Source organism: Oncorhynchus kisutch, linkage group LG25, assembly GCF_002021735.2.
Source record: "Oncorhynchus kisutch isolate 150728-3 linkage group LG25, Okis_V2, whole genome shotgun sequence".
NCBI classification, from domain to species: domain Eukaryota; kingdom Metazoa; phylum Chordata; class Actinopteri; order Salmoniformes; family Salmonidae; genus Oncorhynchus; species Oncorhynchus kisutch.
In genome coordinates, this window is record NC_034198.2 from 9,916,311 (window position 1) to 9,934,000 (window position 17,690).

General features: G+C 43.3%; 2 protein-coding genes across 11 annotated transcripts in view; one reads left to right on the plus strand and one right to left on the minus strand.

Moving 5' to 3' along the window:
• The window catches only part of LOC109869958 (formin-like protein 1), a 58,718-nt gene extending 50,564 nt beyond the window's left edge, over window positions 1-8,154 (plus strand). The window contains exons 15-25 of one of the 2 annotated variants that reach the window (XM_031804882.1): window positions 205-453; window positions 603-727; window positions 1,043-1,245; window positions 1,652-1,886; window positions 2,012-2,080; window positions 2,202-2,282; window positions 3,430-3,723; window positions 4,234-4,335; window positions 4,551-4,655; window positions 4,797-4,905; window positions 6,940-8,154. In XM_031804882.1, coding sequence (XP_031660742.1) covers window positions 205-453; window positions 603-727; window positions 1,043-1,245; window positions 1,652-1,886; window positions 2,012-2,080; window positions 2,202-2,282; window positions 3,430-3,723; window positions 4,234-4,335; window positions 4,551-4,655; window positions 4,797-4,905; window positions 6,940-7,040 — 1,673 coding nt within the window. In that variant the 3' untranslated portion in view covers window positions 7,041-8,154. The remainder of the gene's footprint in view (window positions 1-204; window positions 454-602; window positions 728-1,042; window positions 1,246-1,651; window positions 1,887-2,011; window positions 2,081-2,201; window positions 2,283-3,429; window positions 3,724-4,233; window positions 4,336-4,550; window positions 4,656-4,796; window positions 4,906-6,939) is intronic. The other variant, XM_031804883.1, reaches the window with a different exon arrangement.
• Window positions 8,155-8,243: 89 nt separating this feature from the next.
• Window positions 8,244-17,690, minus strand: part of LOC109869962 (SRC kinase signaling inhibitor 1-like) — a 46,858-nt gene continuing 37,411 nt past the window's right edge. For 5 of the 9 annotated variants that reach the window (XM_031804875.1, XM_031804874.1, XM_031804873.1 and 2 more), the window contains 2 exons: window positions 17,572-17,688; window positions 15,973-16,744 (listed from right to left, as the gene is read on the minus strand). In XM_031804875.1, the coding sequence (XP_031660735.1) occupies window positions 16,586-16,744; window positions 17,572-17,688 (276 nt within the window). In that variant the 3' untranslated portion in view covers window positions 15,973-16,585. Of the gene's footprint in view, window positions 17,689-17,690 lie in introns of all 9 variants that reach the window. The other 4 variants (XM_031804879.1, XM_031804878.1, XM_031804877.1 and 1 more) reach the window with 3 other exon arrangements.

Sequence of the window (17,690 nt, forward strand, 5' to 3'; positions counted from 1 at the left end):
TGAATAAAAAATCTGAGAACAGTCATATTTACACACAAATGAAAGATACCCATCAGCAATCATTTCTGATGAAAAACACAAATGTGAAAAATTGGTAGATATTGTGCTATGGAAATAAATTCTTCAAATATTAATTTAGTTTGGTTTATGGAATCAAATTCATCATATCAAAATGACATTGTTTCATTTTCCCTGCATCCACAGAACACATCGCGACTGTCGAGGGCCCTCCCACATCAGTAGTCCTTCCCCCTCCTCCACAATTAGCTGGTACAACAGAGGCCACAGCACATGCCCCTCCTCCCCCCGCCCCTCCTCCTCCTCCTCCTCCCCCTACATGCTCGACTGCACCACCTCCTCCGCCCCCACCTCCTCCAGCGGGTGGTATGCCCCCACCACCTCCGGGCGGTGGAATGCCCCCACCATTTGGGGGTATGCCTGATGGACACACTGGTAAGCTAACAAGCGATAGGTCAAGATAGTTCTGTCAGTCGTGTTTCTAATGACAGAACGTTCAGTTAAGTGGATCCCACTAAACAAGGACTGGCTGTTTTAGAAATGGTTTTACACAATGAAACACAACGTGTTCCTCTTCTGGACAGGTAACAGAAACAAGAAGCCCATTCAGACTAAGTACCGTATGCCTTCACTCAACTGGCAGGCCCTTAAACCCAACCAGGTGTCTGGAACCGTCTTCAATGAGCTGGATGATGAGCTCGTGCTGGGGGTGAGACCACCCTAGTCTACTAGCTATCTGCTTACAATCTGTATTCTTGTCCATCTCAATCTGTCCTCATCTGTATGTGATTCCCTTTCTTCTCCTTAAAGTCTTTCCATCCCTCTTTCTCTGTCTCAGCCGCTCTCTCGTTTCTCTTTCTTCTGTCATCCTGAAATCTTTTTGTATTTCTCCCTCTATCTGATCTGTCTCCCGTCATATACACTTCCTGCCGAATCAACGACTTGTTTAAACTGTAAATCGCACAGTTTGGACATTACCAACAGCACCTGCATTAGTCATCCACCTCTCCACTCCATGTCCTAGGTGCTAAACATGGATGCCTTTGAGGAGCAGTTTAAGACCAAGGCCCAGACTGCCCCGGCTGACGTGGGGCCCCTGAGAGCGAAGGTGGCCCAGAAGACCCCCAGCAAAGTGTCCCTACTGGAGCCCAACAGAGCCAAAAACCTTGCCATCACCCTGCGCAAGGGAGGCATGGCCGCCTCAGACATCTGTACTTCCATAGAGACGTATGTGTCTGTTATCAAGTTATAAGAAAATTATACTACATGTAAATTGTGCGTAAGACTAGAAGTAGTACTACTATATATAGTTGAATGCATTGACTGTAAGTCGCTCTGGATAAGAGCGGTTGGATGACCGAAATGTTAAATGTATACCTTTTTGTAGTGTGACTATGCACAGCCAGAGAGAGGAATGTATAGTTAGCTGTGGTTTTACTAAGCATGTGATAGTAACTGATAAGCTTGTAACCGATGTGAAGTGTGTGAAGGATCACGACACTCATAACTCACTTTTATTGTCAGTTTACAATAATCGGAGTGTATGAACAGCGTAGTAGTTGTACAAGTAGTATGAAGTAGTAGTTGTACATAACCCTGGCTCTCTCCACTTTCTCTTGCCCCTCCCCTACAGGTATAACCAGGAAACTCTGAGCCTGGACTTCCTAGAGCTGCTGGAGCGTTTCATCCCCTCAGAGTACGAAGTCAAGCTCATCCAGAACTACGAGCGAGACGGGAGGCCCCTGGACGAGCTCCCCGAGGAGGACCGCTTTATGGTACGCTTTGGCAAGATCCCCCGCCTGCCCCAGCGCATCAGTACGCTCACCTTCATGGGCAACTTCCCAGAGAGCATCCAGCTCATCCAGCCGGTCAGTAGAAATACTGAAAACAATGTTATTTCGAGATTGTTTCAATGCTTTATCATCTAGACGAATGCACAAAGCTTCCCCAAAATACCAGAGATCACCATAATATGTTCCCATCTCTCCAACAGCAACTCAATGCAATCATCGCTGCCTCAATGTCAATCAAGTCCTCTAGCAAGCTGAAGAAGATCCTTGAGGTACCGTTTAGGAGACTGCTCTTTTGCTATGCTGCATGGATGGTACGCGGCTATATTGTTTCGTTTTGTATGATGGCACAACGTTGGTGTCTAACTTTGGTATGCCTCTTCTGTTCCTAAGATCATCCTAGCATTTGGAAACTACATGAACAGCAGCAAGAGAGGAGCAGCCTATGGGTTCCGCCTGCAGAGTCTCGACTTGGTGGGAAAGACTTCGAACATAAAGCGTACTCTATTTATCAACCAAATGTTAGAGGCTCATTTTGTGGTCCTTTTCCTACCATGAGGCACGTCGGTTTTGTACTCCAACCTTAGTCCGGAAGATTCACTTGGGTTGGCAGAATGTCATTTTAGCACAACATCTAATTGATTTATCTACGGTAATAGACTCAAATGGGGCTCCACCTCAGTGAGAGATCCAGAGATAACCGATTGTGACAGGCCTGCTCTGAATTAGCCACAGTGACTGAATGAATAGGACACTAAGTTGGAGCTGTGGAGGATGTCTCAACTAACAATGATTGCTGATGATAATCAATGACAGGCAGAGTTACCCAAACCATCAATTAACGTCAAAATGGATTTAATTGGAGACGAGTAACAACTTGATCATCAGGATTGGACACATTTGCTCTTGATCACACTGTATTTCTCATTTTGATGGGGTGCTGTATCCCTTGATTATCTGATCTCAGTTCTGTATGTGCTATCACTGACCCCTCTGAATACCACTGTCCTAAAGCAAACACAGATCTGGGATCAGGCTAACCTTTTGACTTTGTATCCTTTTTATTTTTTACCTTTATTTAACTAGGCAAGAACAAATTCTTATTTTCAATTGACGGCCTAGGAACAGTGGGTTAACTGCCTTGTTCCGGAGCAGAAAACAGGGTCTCAAAAACATGATTTTCATGTGTTTGATATATATTTCCACTAAGAGGTTGGAATAATACTGTGAAGTTGTGGAAATTAATATAATATCCTTTAAGTTTAAGAGCTGTTTGAAAAGAGCACCTGAAATTTCAGCCTGCCTGGTGATGTCACTCTCTGCCAATAACAGCTAGCTTTCAGGTTTCCCCCTCCCCATTTAGACCACTCCCAGGCAGTCCTAACTAAATTCTTGCTTGAGAAATTGCTCTTTGATAAGAAGCTATTTTTTTTGAAGACAAGCACGGTAAGGTACTTAAGTGTTACCCAGAAATGATTTGATATTTATATAAAAACAGCTGCATTTGACCTTCAAAGTTTTGGCAACGTGGTACCTTCTTGGTTATTAGGTTTACCCATGAAGTAGTTTGGAGCATATACTGTATAGCGTGTGCAACTTTCTTTCTTTTTATTCAATCTAGCTGTTAGACACCAAGTCCACAGACCGGAGACAGACTCTGCTTCACTTCATAGTGAACATCATCCAGGAGAAATACCCCGAGCTCCAAACCTTCCACAGTGAGCTGTACTTCTTGGACAAGGCTGCTCTGGTGTCCCTGGACAGCATTCTGCAGGACGTGCGTGCCCTGGAGAGGGGCATGGAGGTGACCCGGAAGGAGTTTGCCATACACGAAGACAACTCTGTGTTGCAGGAGTTCCTCACCAGCAACAATGACCTGCTGGACTCTGTAGTAGGAGATGGCAAGACAGCCCAGGTCAAATCACCCTACTAAATGTATATATATATATATAAAATTGACAATCAGTGTGGCAAAATGTACAGCCTAATATATCAATCAAATGTATTTATAAAGTCCTTTTTACATCAGCCGATGTCACAAAGTGCTATACAGAAACCCAGTCTAAAACCCTAAACAGCAAGCAATGCAGATGTAGAAGCACAGTGGCTAGGAAAAACTCTTGAGAGAGGCAGGAACCTAGGAAGAAACCTATGGGGGGAACCAGGCTCTGAGGGGTGGCCAGTCCTCTTCTGGCTGTGCCGGGTGGAGATTATAACAGAACATGGCCAAGATGTTCAAACGTTCATAGATGACCAGCAGGGTCAAATAATAATAATCACAGTGGCTAACCTAGTAACAGTTTTATTGCACTATACTAAATTAATTTAGAAGAGGCTAATAATATTTGTAAAACAATACTGCTACAGAAAGCAATGAGGTACAGTGTAATGGAGGTATGATCCTTTTTCCCCCCTCTCATTTTAGGATGTGTATGAATCAGTGGTGGAGTACTTTGGAGAGAACCCTAAAACCACACCTCCCTCCATGTTCTTCCCTGTCTTTGTTAGGTTCATCAAGGCCTATAAGGTTAGTCACCACGTTGACTGATTACGTTGTTCATTGATTCAATTCATTCGATCATTCATACAGTACTTACTATTAAAACGTAAGTACGTTAATGTATCAACAGAGACGAGCTGAGCTCTTTGCCACACATCAAACAGTAACTGTTGCATTAATGTGACAGTGTTCCATACATAAATGATTACAAATGTCTTTATAACCCCCCCCCCCCCCGGCAGCAAGCAGAGCAGGAGAATGAGCAGAGGAAAAAGCAGGATGTGTTGTCCAGTGAATGGAAAACTGGGCCACTGTCAACCTCGCCTAAGCCTGAAACATCCCAGAAGGTAGTCCGTGACACATTACCAACCACGTAGGAGCCATAAGACACAGGGAGAGTTGACTCACTCCATTTACCTTCAAAACGTGTATAATTTAGACCCCAACATTTTTTGCCTGCCCTTTGACCCCCCCCGACCCCCCCACAGCAGGTACCCATGATGCCCCAGATGGATCTGATAGCGGAGCTGAAGAGGCGGCAGGTGACCCCCCTGGTTCGGGAGGGCAAGGATGGAGCCATCGAGGACATCATCACAGGTGGGCCTGGTGGAGTCAGGGATAATGGGTTGAGGTCTCCAGTACACTCATTGTGTGTGTGTGTGTGTGTGTGTGTGTGTGTGTGTGTGTGTGTGTGTGTGTGTGTGTGTGTGTGTGTGTGTGTGTATATATATACATGTATACACACACACTACCGTTCAAAAGTTTGGGCTCACTTGGAAATGTCCATGTTTTTGAAAGAAAAGTACAAATTGATCAGAAATACAGTGTAGACATTGTTAATGTTGTAAATGACTATTGTAGCTGGAAACTGCAGATTTGTTTAATGGAATATCTACATAGGCATATAGAGGCACATTGTCAGCAACCACCACTCCTGTGTTCCAATGGAACGTTGTGTTAGCTAATCCAAAAAGGCTAATCATTAGAAAACCCTTTTGCAATTATGTTAGCACAGCTGAAAACTGTTGTTCTGATTAAAGAAGCAATTAAACTGGCCTTCTTTAGACAAGTTGAGTATCTGGAGCATCAGCATTTGTGGGTTCGATTACAGGCTCAAAATGGCCAGAAACAAAGAACTTTCTTCTGAAACTCGTCCGTCTATTCTTGTTCTGAGAAATGAAGGCTATTCCATGCTAGAAATTGCCAAGAAACTGAAGATCTCGTACAACACTGTGTACTACTCCCTTCACAGAACAGTACAAACGGGCTCTAACCAGAATAGAAAGAGTAGTGGGAGGATGCACAATTGAGCACAACTGATATGCACAACTGAGCAAGAGGACAAGTACATCAGAGTGTTTAGTTTGAGAAACAGACACCTCACAAGTCCTCAACTGGCAGCTTCATTAAATAGTACCCGCGAAACACCAGTCTCACCGTCAACAGTGAAGAGGCAACTCCGGGATGCTGGCCTTCTAGGTAGAGTTGCAAAGAAAAACCCATATCTCAGACTGGCCAATAAAAAGAAAAGATTAAGATGGGCAAAAGAACACAGACACTGGACAGAGATATGTCTTTTTCTTTGCAACTCTGCCTAGAAGGCCAACAGTTTTCAGCTGTGCTAACATAATTGCAAAAGGGTTTTCTAATGATCAATTAGCCTTTTAAAATGATTAACTTGGATTAGCTAACACAACGTGCCATTGGAACACAGGAGGAATGGTTCCTGATAACGCTTGCTTTTCTGTAGCCTTTTCCCATTTCCACAAATACATCATAACTAACTGTCGCCATGCAATATCCACCGCCACCTACATTATCCTGTTGCATCTGTCACATCCACATTCATCTTCTCCCTTCAATCCTTTTTTCATGTCATTCCCACTCATTCCCCTGTGCATATCTCTCCTCCCCCTTGGTTATGTCTTTACCGTCGCCCTCTTCTCCCTTTATCGCTCTCTCTCTCTCTCTCTCTCTCTCTCTCTCTCTTTCTCTCTCTCTCTCTCTCTCTCTCTCTCTCTCTCTCTCTCTCTCTCTTTCTCTCTCTCTCTCTTTCTCTCTCTCTCTCTTTCTCTCTCTCTCTCTTTCTCTCTCTCTCTCTCTCTCTCTCTCTCTCTTTCTCTCTCTCTCTCTTTCTCTCTCTCTCTCTCTCTCTCTCTCTCTCTCTCTCTCTCTCTCTTTCTCTCTCTCTCTCTTTATCTCTCTCTTTCTCTCTCTCTCTCTCTCTTTCTCTCTCTCTCTTTCTCACTCTCTCTTTCTCTCTCTCTCTTTCCCTCTCTCTTTCTCACTCTCTCTTTCTCACTCTCTCTCTCTCTCTCTGGGGTTTTCAGCTCTGAAGGCTGTGCCCTTCACGGCTCGCTCTGGCAAGCGCACCTCTCGCCTCTTCTGCGACTCTGGCTTCAGTGATGACAGCCCTACATAGTATAGGTCTGTCTTTCGCTTTCTCTCTGTCTCCGGAGATGCCTGTGTCTCCTATGCACACCACGAGAGTGTAACACCATGTGCCTCTGTCCTCTTGATGCAGCTGTCTTTGTTAGCGTGGCGGTGTCACTACAAAAGCCTGTTTAGGACCAGAGTTGTTCTGTGTTGTGGTCTCACAGTGCTGTTGTTACCCATCACTATCCCTGCTAGACCTGAGGAACCAGCCATACAGACGGACAGACGGGTCCCGAGTCAGCGCCAAGTGGAAGCCCAGACAGAAGCTCCAAGTCTCCTCCGACATCTTCCTGTGAAACACTACACACACACGCTTGCTTACACATACACTTGCTTTACACACACGCTTGCTTACACACACGCTTACTTGTGCGCACACACACACACACTCCATTCAAAGCATCACCCTCATTTAAATGCATTGACATAGAGCGCACATAAACTTGAAATAAGTCCCCTAGGCTTAGCCCAGCATGGCAGGTGATTGGTTCTACCTGTGGTTCTACCCACAGCAAACCTCCACCCTCTAAGTAGAGCTTTAGGAATATTAGACTGTGAGGTGCTGTCTCCTAATACCTCTCTGATCCACAACAAACACCTACAGTAAATACACTATATTCCTCATCATAAACTGGGTGATTCGAGCCCTGACTGCTGGCTGGCTGAAAGGCGTGGTATATCATATATGATATACCGTATACGACGGGTATGGCAAAACATTTATTTGCACTGCTCTGATTACGTTGGTAACCAGTTTCTAATATCAATAAGGCACCTCGGGGGTTTGTGATATATGGCCAATATACCACGGGCTAAGGGCTGTGTTCTAGCACTTTGTGTTGCGTCGTGCCAATGAACAGCCCTTGGCCGTGGTATATTGGCCATATACCATAACTCCGCAGGCTTTTACTGAAGTAAACACTTCCTATTTCTACATAATGTTAGTGGAGTAAGGGCTTGGCCATGGATGGACTTTATAGTTCAACGGAATGATTTAAACCCTCATTCTCTACAATCCTCATTTGAGCTTTAGGACCCGTGTATGGGAGGTTCAGCACTGGGACAGTGTACATTAAGTAACAATCAGTGAAAGCTAGCAAGACTACATTTGTCTTTCATAGTGAATAGTTTGTTCTATTTGTGGTACTCAGATGGCTGCAGATTGTCAAACCCCAATAACTGCTGTATCTGGTGTAAAGGCATATTGACCTGTCTGTCTGTCTGTCTGTCTGTCTGTCTGTCTGTCTGTCTGTCTGTCTGTCTGTCTGTCTGTCCTAGGACAAGTAGGATTACGACAGCTCAGAATGAAGCTTAGAACATGATTTGTATTATATTCAAAATATTTGAATGGATAACCCTCTCTTTGTTTCACTATTTTGGGTTTGAACTAATAAATATTTTATACTGTGATTGTCTGCTACTTTATAACACCAGAAGTCATGAAACATGAAATTGGTTTGGAGTTCATTTCAGACCCTGAATGAATTTGAATCAAATCCTTTCTTGTATAAGAGGTTCACTTTTATTGTCACAAAAACACAACAGAGAGGTACAAAAGCAGCAGTCTTTGTTAAGTACCATAGTTGATCATCTTCTCACAAAAAGCAGCAACAGTAGAATTGGCGTAACATTTGCACTGTTAGTTGGTCTTTAGCATACCGTAATGCTGTGTCATTCTTCTTCAGCACTCAATAAACAACACTTATCTCACACGCACAGCGAGAATCACTCTCAGAATAACGGAAGAGTAGTTGCTCTACGATGTTTTCAGATCTTTTTCTTAACATCAACGTTGACAGTGACATTTGTTTTGACTGACCCTGTTGCACATGATACAAAATCTATTATCCTGTGCAATGTTTAATCTAATATACACATAAGAGTTATACACAGAGGAGAGGTATTGACAGAAGTAACAGAACCTTTTGTTGACCCAGCGTGCAAATTCTGGGAATGTACAGTATGTGCATGCTGTTTGGATTACGTTTCTCTCAACAACAACAACAATAAATTCACATAAACCCATATAAGTAACATCTTCTCGGTCTATTTACATGATTTTGAACACCCACAGACTACTTTAAACGACCACACATTCATCGAGAAACCATATTGTACGTACAATATTGTTTACTTTTGATTAGGATAGAGGAAGACAGTTGTGGGTAGTCACCAGTGACTACTTGTAAAGAGGGATGAGGAAATGTGCTCTGGGTCTCTCTATTTCTTCCGTTCCCTCTATCCGTGCAAGCTGAGTGTAGTGCTACTTTAAGTAGTTTACAACCCTTCGTCATTGATTTCTATTGTTTCCCAAACAAGCCTCCCAAAGGTTTCAGATTTTTCACAAATGTCACTGCATGTGTTCTTTGTATCCTGCCATGAACCATATTAGTCTATGACAAGAAATGATACAAACAATTTGCTCAATGGCCTAAGTAAGTACTAAGGAACCAAAATGATGGCAATAGAAAACAAAACACATACAAATTAATTTACAGAATACATTTCAAAAATGTGGTTATGAATCCTCTTTTCAAGTATAAAAATACAGTCTTGATAATATAAAACATAGATGAAGATTGAATTATGTACATGATATAATCATTGCAAACAATAACTATCGGGTAGTATACTATTTTCTCACAATACAGTATATCTCTGATATGATTTAGATTATTCCGAGGTTAATTGCGTGGTCTTTATTTTCATATTAGCTCTTATTTCTATATTTAAAATGAATAATACATTATATTAATGTCTAGGATTTACCAAGGGTGATGTTTTATCTCCAGTTATGTATATTTTTTTGTGCCAGTGGTATATATTTGTGCACAGAGAGCTTCCATGGCAATATTTTTACACTTTCCTCCAGCAGTTTCAAACAGCACATAACCATTCTGTGGGATTATCTGACTTGCATTTAGTGGCATGGTAAAATAAAAAAAATAAAAAATTGTAACGCATAAAACCTTGGGATGGAAATCTTCATATTGCTGTGGCAATGATGACAATGGTGGCTAATGAGTCCAGAACCTTTCACATTATGGATAGAGTACCCGTGTTTACTGTGGGATTTTAGGATCGTTATGTGTTCAATTTGCAACATTTGGTGTCAGAAGTGGGATCTTGTGCTGAATCTTGCTGTCCACCATTTTACCTTCAGTGTTTATCCCACTACTCATACTGACCATGATAGCAGAGCACCTGGAAGAAGAGAGAACATTGCTCACATGATCTCTATCTAACTCCTAACCTAACCTACTGCAATAGGGTGTCTGGGAAAAGTCTGCGGTCTGCAGCTTTTTCTGTTGCATTCTAATTTGTTTAAAGGGTTTTAATAGTGTTTTAAGATCACATTTGTTTTCCCTGTTCTTTGGTGACGCCTTCCAGATAGAGACAGACCAGGGTCAAGCTACGATCTTGGTCATTGGCTATCTTACATCTATGTGGTCACATGGGGTGCTACTGTATGCTTCAGCCAGTGCAGCGCATTTCCCCTGACTGGCCACAGGGGTATGCTGTGTTTGGTGTATCAGCCCGACAGTCGTCAAGATCTGAGCCATGTGGCTGTCGCTAAGCAGATCATAGGCAAAACTGAGGAAGTGATGCTGTGATCAGTACTGCACTGCTGTCAGGACTTGAGGACGGGCTACCTGTCCCGATGCAGCTTCTCCACAGTGGATAGGAGAGGAAGGGGAGTTGGGAGAGGAGAGGAAGGGGAGTTGGGAGAGGAGAGGAAGGGGAGTTGGGAGAGGAGAGGAAGGGGAGTTGGGAGAGGAGAGGAAGGGGAGTTGGGAGAGGAGAGGAAGGGAGGGGTGAAGCAATACAGATTGAGATTTCAGAAGGAGAGAGGAAGAGAAGGATAGGAAAAGGAGTAGGTAATGGAGGAGCTATACTCTACAGTACAGGATAATAGGTGTCCTCAAGTTATATGATCTTTATAAGTGAAGGCTGAACTCTGCTTTTACCCTGGTTAACCCTAGGCATACTTTCTTGCTCTGTGATTGCTCAATTATGTTTTTTGTTTGTACTTTTGTCCTCGGCTGCTGGCTCGTTTGGACACATTCAGGGCTAAAAACCCAAAGCTACTATTGGCTGTTAGGATCAACCCAAACAATCCTCACCCCTGAAACAACACACATTTTCAATGAATTGGTCATGTCTGAAACAGTTAAGATGCTTTCTTTGTCCAAGCAGTGGGCTGCCTCCCAGACTAAATGAATGGAAATGAATTATCCTCCCATCACTTTGCACCTACAGGGGCTTCTCCATAAGAGCCTTGGAGACCCAAACAAACAAACTCAAGGAGGGAAAAGCCAGCACTGAGCCTCTCTCGCTGACACATTTGGACACAACATCAAGCTCAATTTGATGCCACTGCTAATGAATTGCCTTGGCCTTTAGCGAACAAGAGATTTCCTCCTCCGATTAGATGTCTAAGGGCCCCCACACCGCTGCCACATTGGTTTACACATCCAACCGTTCAACGGGGCAAAAGGGTTAAGAGGAGAAACAAGACAAAAGCCTAAGATTAACGACGCAGACTTCCTATTAAGCCAAGAGCATAGACAAAGGGAGGTAGGAGAGGAGAAGAGAGGAGAGGCGTGCCTTTAAGGATGCCAAGAGAGCTGGTTGCACTGATGTAGATTTAGATCAATGTCATCTATATTCTGGCTCTATTCTCCTCATGATAGATGGAGCTGGGATGTGTCCTTGGGAGGCCCACTGCTCAAAGTGAGATAGACTGGGTGGGATGAAGAGCAGTAGAAGTCTACACTAGCTTTGGTCTACATGGGACATGGAGGTTATAGATATGTACATTCAGTTCATTCAATGTGGGGAGAGGAAGGAGCCATTTGTAATTATGGAAGGAGCACTAGGGGCAAGCAGTGCAGCCTGGCCTCAGAGCCGCAGAGCCACCCACAATAACATCTGCTAAATATGTGTATGCGACCAATAACATTTGATTTGATCTGAATATGCTATACACATTTCCGAGCCCCTCTCAAGACATACGATCAGTACTAATGGTCTAGTTACGTTAGACAGAAACGGAAGTAGGGAGGTTGGTCGGGTAGGGTGGGTGGGCGTATTCCGTGGCAGACTAGCAATCCAAAGGCTACATGTTTGAGTCGCCCCGGGGACAACTGCAGCATTTGCGCTAACCCTTCCTCAAACCCTAATTCGAACCTTAACCCTTTTCACCTAACCCGGTCGTACAATTTGTATGGTATTGTACGACCGGGTAAGACGTACTACATATCCTCTAATTTTGACTTGAGGGACACCGGTATATCTGTATCTCTTGGAGCCTGTATCACAACATATCCTTTACACGGACATGAACAGACAGGTGCACCTCCCCACCCCGCAGAAGATTGAGGGATCCTCCCACTTTCTGCCATCCACGAGATCCTCCATTCCCCAGATAAATCACATTCATATTGGATCATTAAAAAAGGATTCATGCCAAAATCATCCATTCAGGGGCCAAACAAAAAGTCCACCTATTCAGGAGAGATATAAAGGACAGCACCTGGCCTTCGCCTGTTGTCATTCCTTCTGGACAGGTATTGGAACAGTGAATGTAGCTATAGCACCGTGTTGAGACAATGTCCAACACAATGTCCTCAGGCACTGGGCTAAGATATCAAATAGCAGAATACCAACTAAGCCTTTTTAAAATCAGATAACCCCAAGGCATTCACATGTTGTGCACACACAAACTTCACTTTTGTTGACGTTAACAATTTTTCAGCTCGTGCACATTTTCCCCTCAGGATAAAATGGTACGGTCTTGGTTAAATCCTATTGGTTCAAAAATGACCTCATTGGTTCATGTCTGAAGCAGTCCTGTATTGTTGAAAGAGTTAACCTAACATGATGCATCACAGTACACAAAATAGCCTACCCATGGGGTTTTATTTTACCCACACTGTACATACAGGTCACACAGATGCATGTATGTCCAATATATTCAACTGACTCCAACATACAGTATATTAATTCATATTATTTGCATATGTTAAACATATAGTTTAAATTGAACATGTCCTTTGTTTGGTTGATCACAGACAGTTTACCACATTTTACTGACCCAATTGCCTAGATATATATTACTGTATTTACTGTATGCTACAAACATCAGGTCAGACATTTAATAAAATACATCATCTGCATCATAAGAGGACTCACTCTTGCCATGAACGTAATCTGCACACACAAAAAAATCTGCACAGTGTAATGACCCTAATAAACAGCATCCGCAGACTCCGAGGGCATATTTGACATCATGACAAAAAGGAGATAGGGAAGGAAGGTACACTTGGAGGCATACGCAATCTCACACAATTGAGTGGTTTCCAGCAAACAGCATAAATAGCAGCCTGGTCTCATAGGCTAGATTTAACATAGTAAATATAAATTCGGGACCATTAAATTAGTATGATATGTTACATTTAGGATGGTTACATAAGACAGAAGGTGACATTTAAGGCAAAAAAATGAAAGGAGGGTGGTTGGTTGGGGTGGAAGGGTGAGCGTTTAACGCAAATGTCTAGCAACCCAAAGGCTGTGTGTTTGAATCTCATCATGGACAACTTTAGCATTTGAACTAATTAGCAGCTTTGCAACAACTTACCATGTTAGCTAACCCTAACCCTTTAACCTAACCTTAACCCCAACTTTATCTCTTAACCCTAGCTAACGTTAGCCAGCTAACTAACGTTAATGTTAGCCACCTAGCTAACATTAGCAGCAACAAATTGGAATTCGTAACATAACCTACATTTTGCAAATTCGTAACATATTGTACATTTAGCAATTTTGTTAAATATCATACGAAATGGTTGAAGGACATCCACAAATAAATACATGCCAACTTTTTACTCTTTAGATTTGCATGTATTGTTAGATATTACTACACTGTTGGAGCTAGGAAAATAAGCATTTCGCTACACCCACAATAACATCTGCTAAAAATGTGTAGCCAACCAATTTGATTTGATTTGATTTCCCGTAAGAAATCGCAACATATCATATTAAATGGAGTTCTCGGATTTATGTACAGAGTAATACGAAATGCTCTGAGACCAGGTTGGAAATAGACATGAATACTAATGCTTGGTGTGTATTCCTCCACTGTCAAATAAAGGTTAACATGTTAGCCATGTGCTAACTACTGTATTCACTAATGGGCATTGTTGGGAAGCGCACTGACCTCTCTGGGAGGTCATCTTCTGCACTTTTATGATACTTTTATTTATTTTTTACACGGATTCCAAGTGGTTTCTGACTCCTTTCACTTTCACCCCAAAGAGTGAAGTATGGTTTTTGTTCTGGTGCAAACCTTGTGCTTCACCAAAATGGATGTGGTTACAGCTTTGGTGGTGGATGAGATTAATTTGCCCCATACAAGGTAAAAACCTTTCAGATCTGATCAAGATGAATGTAGAAGTGCATCAATCCAGCCATCCGAAGCGAGTTGAACCATGGCAACATTTTGGGACTCTTTTTCAGTCCAACGGATAGTCTTTTCAACTCGAATAGCCTGTGAATAGACCCCCTAAGCCTAAAGAGCACCACATGGGGGCTGTTTCTTAGAGTTCAAATGAGGTGGCCTCTATCTTAGTTAGCTAATGGAGTGTGGATTATCCCCGTTAGGGTAATGAGAGGATTGGGTTGACTGGCTCAGGACAGGTGCTAGCTGGAACGGAGTGGCTTTCTGTGTTATCTCTACCTGACTTTGAGAGCTGCCAGAAGGTCCTTTGAGAGGGACAGTTTGGGCTGAGGTGGGATAGGGCCATTCAGATCAGCCTACTGGGTTGGAGTGCCTGCTGAACCACGTAAGACTGCTGCTTCAGAGAGGAGGGAGGAGGGCTTCAGTCAGAGTCAAACGTTTGGACACACCTACTCATTCAAGGGTTTTTCTTTATTTTTTACTATTTTCTACACTGTAGAATAAAAGACATCAAAACTATGAAATAACACATATGTAATGATGTAGTAACCAAAAAGTGGTCAACAAATTCTTCAAAGTAGCCACCCTTTGCCTTGGTGACTGCTTTGCACACTCTTGGCATTCTCTCAACCAGCTTCACCTGGTGGAATGTTTTTCCAACAGTCTTGAAAGAGTTCCCACATATGCTGAGCACTTGTTGGCTGCTTTACCTTCACTCTGCAGTCCAACTCATCCCAAACCATCTCAACTGGGTTGAGGTTGGGTGATTGTGGAGGCCAGGTCATCTGATGCAACACTCCATCAAATAGCTCTTACAAAGCCTGGAGGTGTGTTGGGTCATTGTCCTGTTGAAAAACCAATGATAGTCCCGCTAAGTGCAAACCAGATGGGATGGCGTATCGCTGCAGAATGCTGTGGTAGCCATGCTGGTTAAGTGTGCCTTGAATCCTAAATTGATCACAGATAGTGTCACCATCACACCTCCTCCTTCATGCTTCACAGTGGGAACCACACATGTGGAGATCATCCGTTCACCTACTCTGTGTCTCACAAAGACAGTTGGAACCAAAAATCTCAAATTTGGACATATTTCCACCGATCAAATGTCCATTGCTCGTGTTTCTTGGCCCAAGCAAGTCTCTTCTTATTATTGGTGTCCTTTAGTAGTGGTTTCTTTGCAGCAATTCAACCATGAAGACCTGATTCACGCAGTCTCCTCTGCACAATTGATGTTGAGATGTGTCTGTTACTTGAATTCTGTGAAGCATTTATTTGCGCTGCAATTTCTGAGGCGAGTAACTCTAATGAACTGTATCCTCTGCAGCAGAGGTAACTCTGGGTCTTCCTTTCCTGTGGCGGTCCACGTGAGAGCTAGCCTCATCATAGCTCTTGATGGTTTTTGCGACTGCACTTGAAGAAACTTTCAAAGTTCTTGAGATGTTCCGCATTGACTGACCATGTCTTAAAGTAATGATGGACTGTCGTTTCTCTTTGCTTATTTGAGCTGTTCTTGCCATAATATGGACTTGGTCTTTAACCAAATAGGGCTATCTTCTGTATACCACGCCTACCTTGTCACAACATAACTGACTGGCTCAAACACATTAAGAAGGAAAGAAATTCCACAAGTGAACTTTTAACAAGGCACACCTGTTAATTGAAATGCATTCCAGGTGACTACCTCATGAAGCTGGTTGAGAGAATGCCAAGAGTGTGCAAAGCTGTCATCAATGCAAAGGGTGGCTATTTGAAGAACCTCAAATATAAAATATTTATTTGTTTAATACTTTTTCGGTTACCACATGATTCCATGTGTTATGTCATGTAGAAAATAGTACAAATAAAGAAAATCCCTGGAATGAGTATGACTTTTCCATCGCCTGACCCTCTCACTTTTGGACTGTGGTTTCAAGGACTCAGTTGGAGACAGAATGATTCAGCGGTTCAAATAAAGGAAGCCGAGTCAGACAGCCGTGGTACTGTAGGATCATCATCTGCTCGGTGAAAAGTCAGGGGTTCGGCACTGAGATGTTCAACTATTCCATGGCATAATCGAGAAGTGCAGTTTAGGTGCCACTTAGCTTGTTAAGTGCACAATACCTCCATGATCTTACCCTCCTCACAAACATCAATGCCAGCCAATGGGATAATAGAGCCCGCTCAGTACACAATCCATTTTGGATCCAACCACAGCTCAAAGTCAAATAATATAACAACCAACATTGGTGATTTCCGATGAGCCCAATCCTTTTCGCGTCACTACATTCCCACTGATAACATATTGTATCCCAGTATAGTCCCGAAAGAACCCACTAGTTGCCCAGACAGCTGTCAAAGGCCACCAGAGCTGTTCTGAAGATGGCTACTCCCCTGAGGGGCATTCTAGAAGTGGAATACCTGCTGCTGGCCCTGGATCTTGGGGAAGTCCTCTCTCTGCTTCCTGGTCTTGGGCCTCTCCAGGCTGCCTTGCTGCAGGTTCTTCAGTCTAGCCGCTACAGTTGACTGGGGTCCCTTGGATCCCCCTGGTGAGTTGCTTGCATTCTACGGAAGGACAATGAGCATGAGGAAGGTTATGGTCATATCTGAGATGACATTTTGGCTAGAGCCCTGAGCAGTGCACAATATAGGAAATAGGATTCCGTTTTGGGTGTAGACAGTCTCACTGGTGCTGATCCGTTTTGGCCAGTTTTGTGTCTTGAAAGCTGGTCCAAATCCAGCAGATCAATTCTATTAACCTGAAAGCGGCTGTACCACCTCTGTTTTTGACAGCTTCCCTCCTAGTGCGATGTGTCTTGTTTTGATCTGGGAGCGATAAAACGAGACCCTTTACAGAGATAAATGTGTCATTCGAGCAGTAAGAGAGTTCTGACATTTGCCTTAGTCTGTCAGCAAACCTTGAATTGAAATATGTTATTCCACCTTAACACACTCCATGCAGTCTACATGTAATTCCAATATGCACGCCAGAAGTGTAGGACTGTCAGTCCTCGTAACAGTTAGTTTGTTAGAGAATTAGAGCCCAGCTTAGTTAGAATACTGAATGCAGATCAGAATGTAGAATGCAGTCAGAGGAACTAGCAGGGGGGGGGGGGGTAGTCGTTAGCAAAGTGAGACAGGGGAGTTAGATTGAATGGAATTAGACAGTATATGTTTGGTAGTCGAATCCGACAAAGATAAGCACTATGCCGTGTTTTCAGCCCAGAGAACTTCTGCATCAGGCAGAATTAGAGGAGACGATCAACAGGCAGGTTAGTGGCCCTCTAAGAAACAAGTGCAGTGGAACAGCAATGACTGAAGCAAGGGGAAGAGGACAGGAGACGGGCACTGCAAAAAAAAGTGAGCATTTTGGGGGGGGGCTCAAGGTTTACCTTTCTTCCCAGGAAGCCTGAGGCGCAAGGAAGGGTACGGGCTGCAGGGGTAGGCCTCGGTATCGTGCTGGGCAGTGAGTGGGGAGGGGACACTTTGACAGTGGTTCGCTGAAATATCT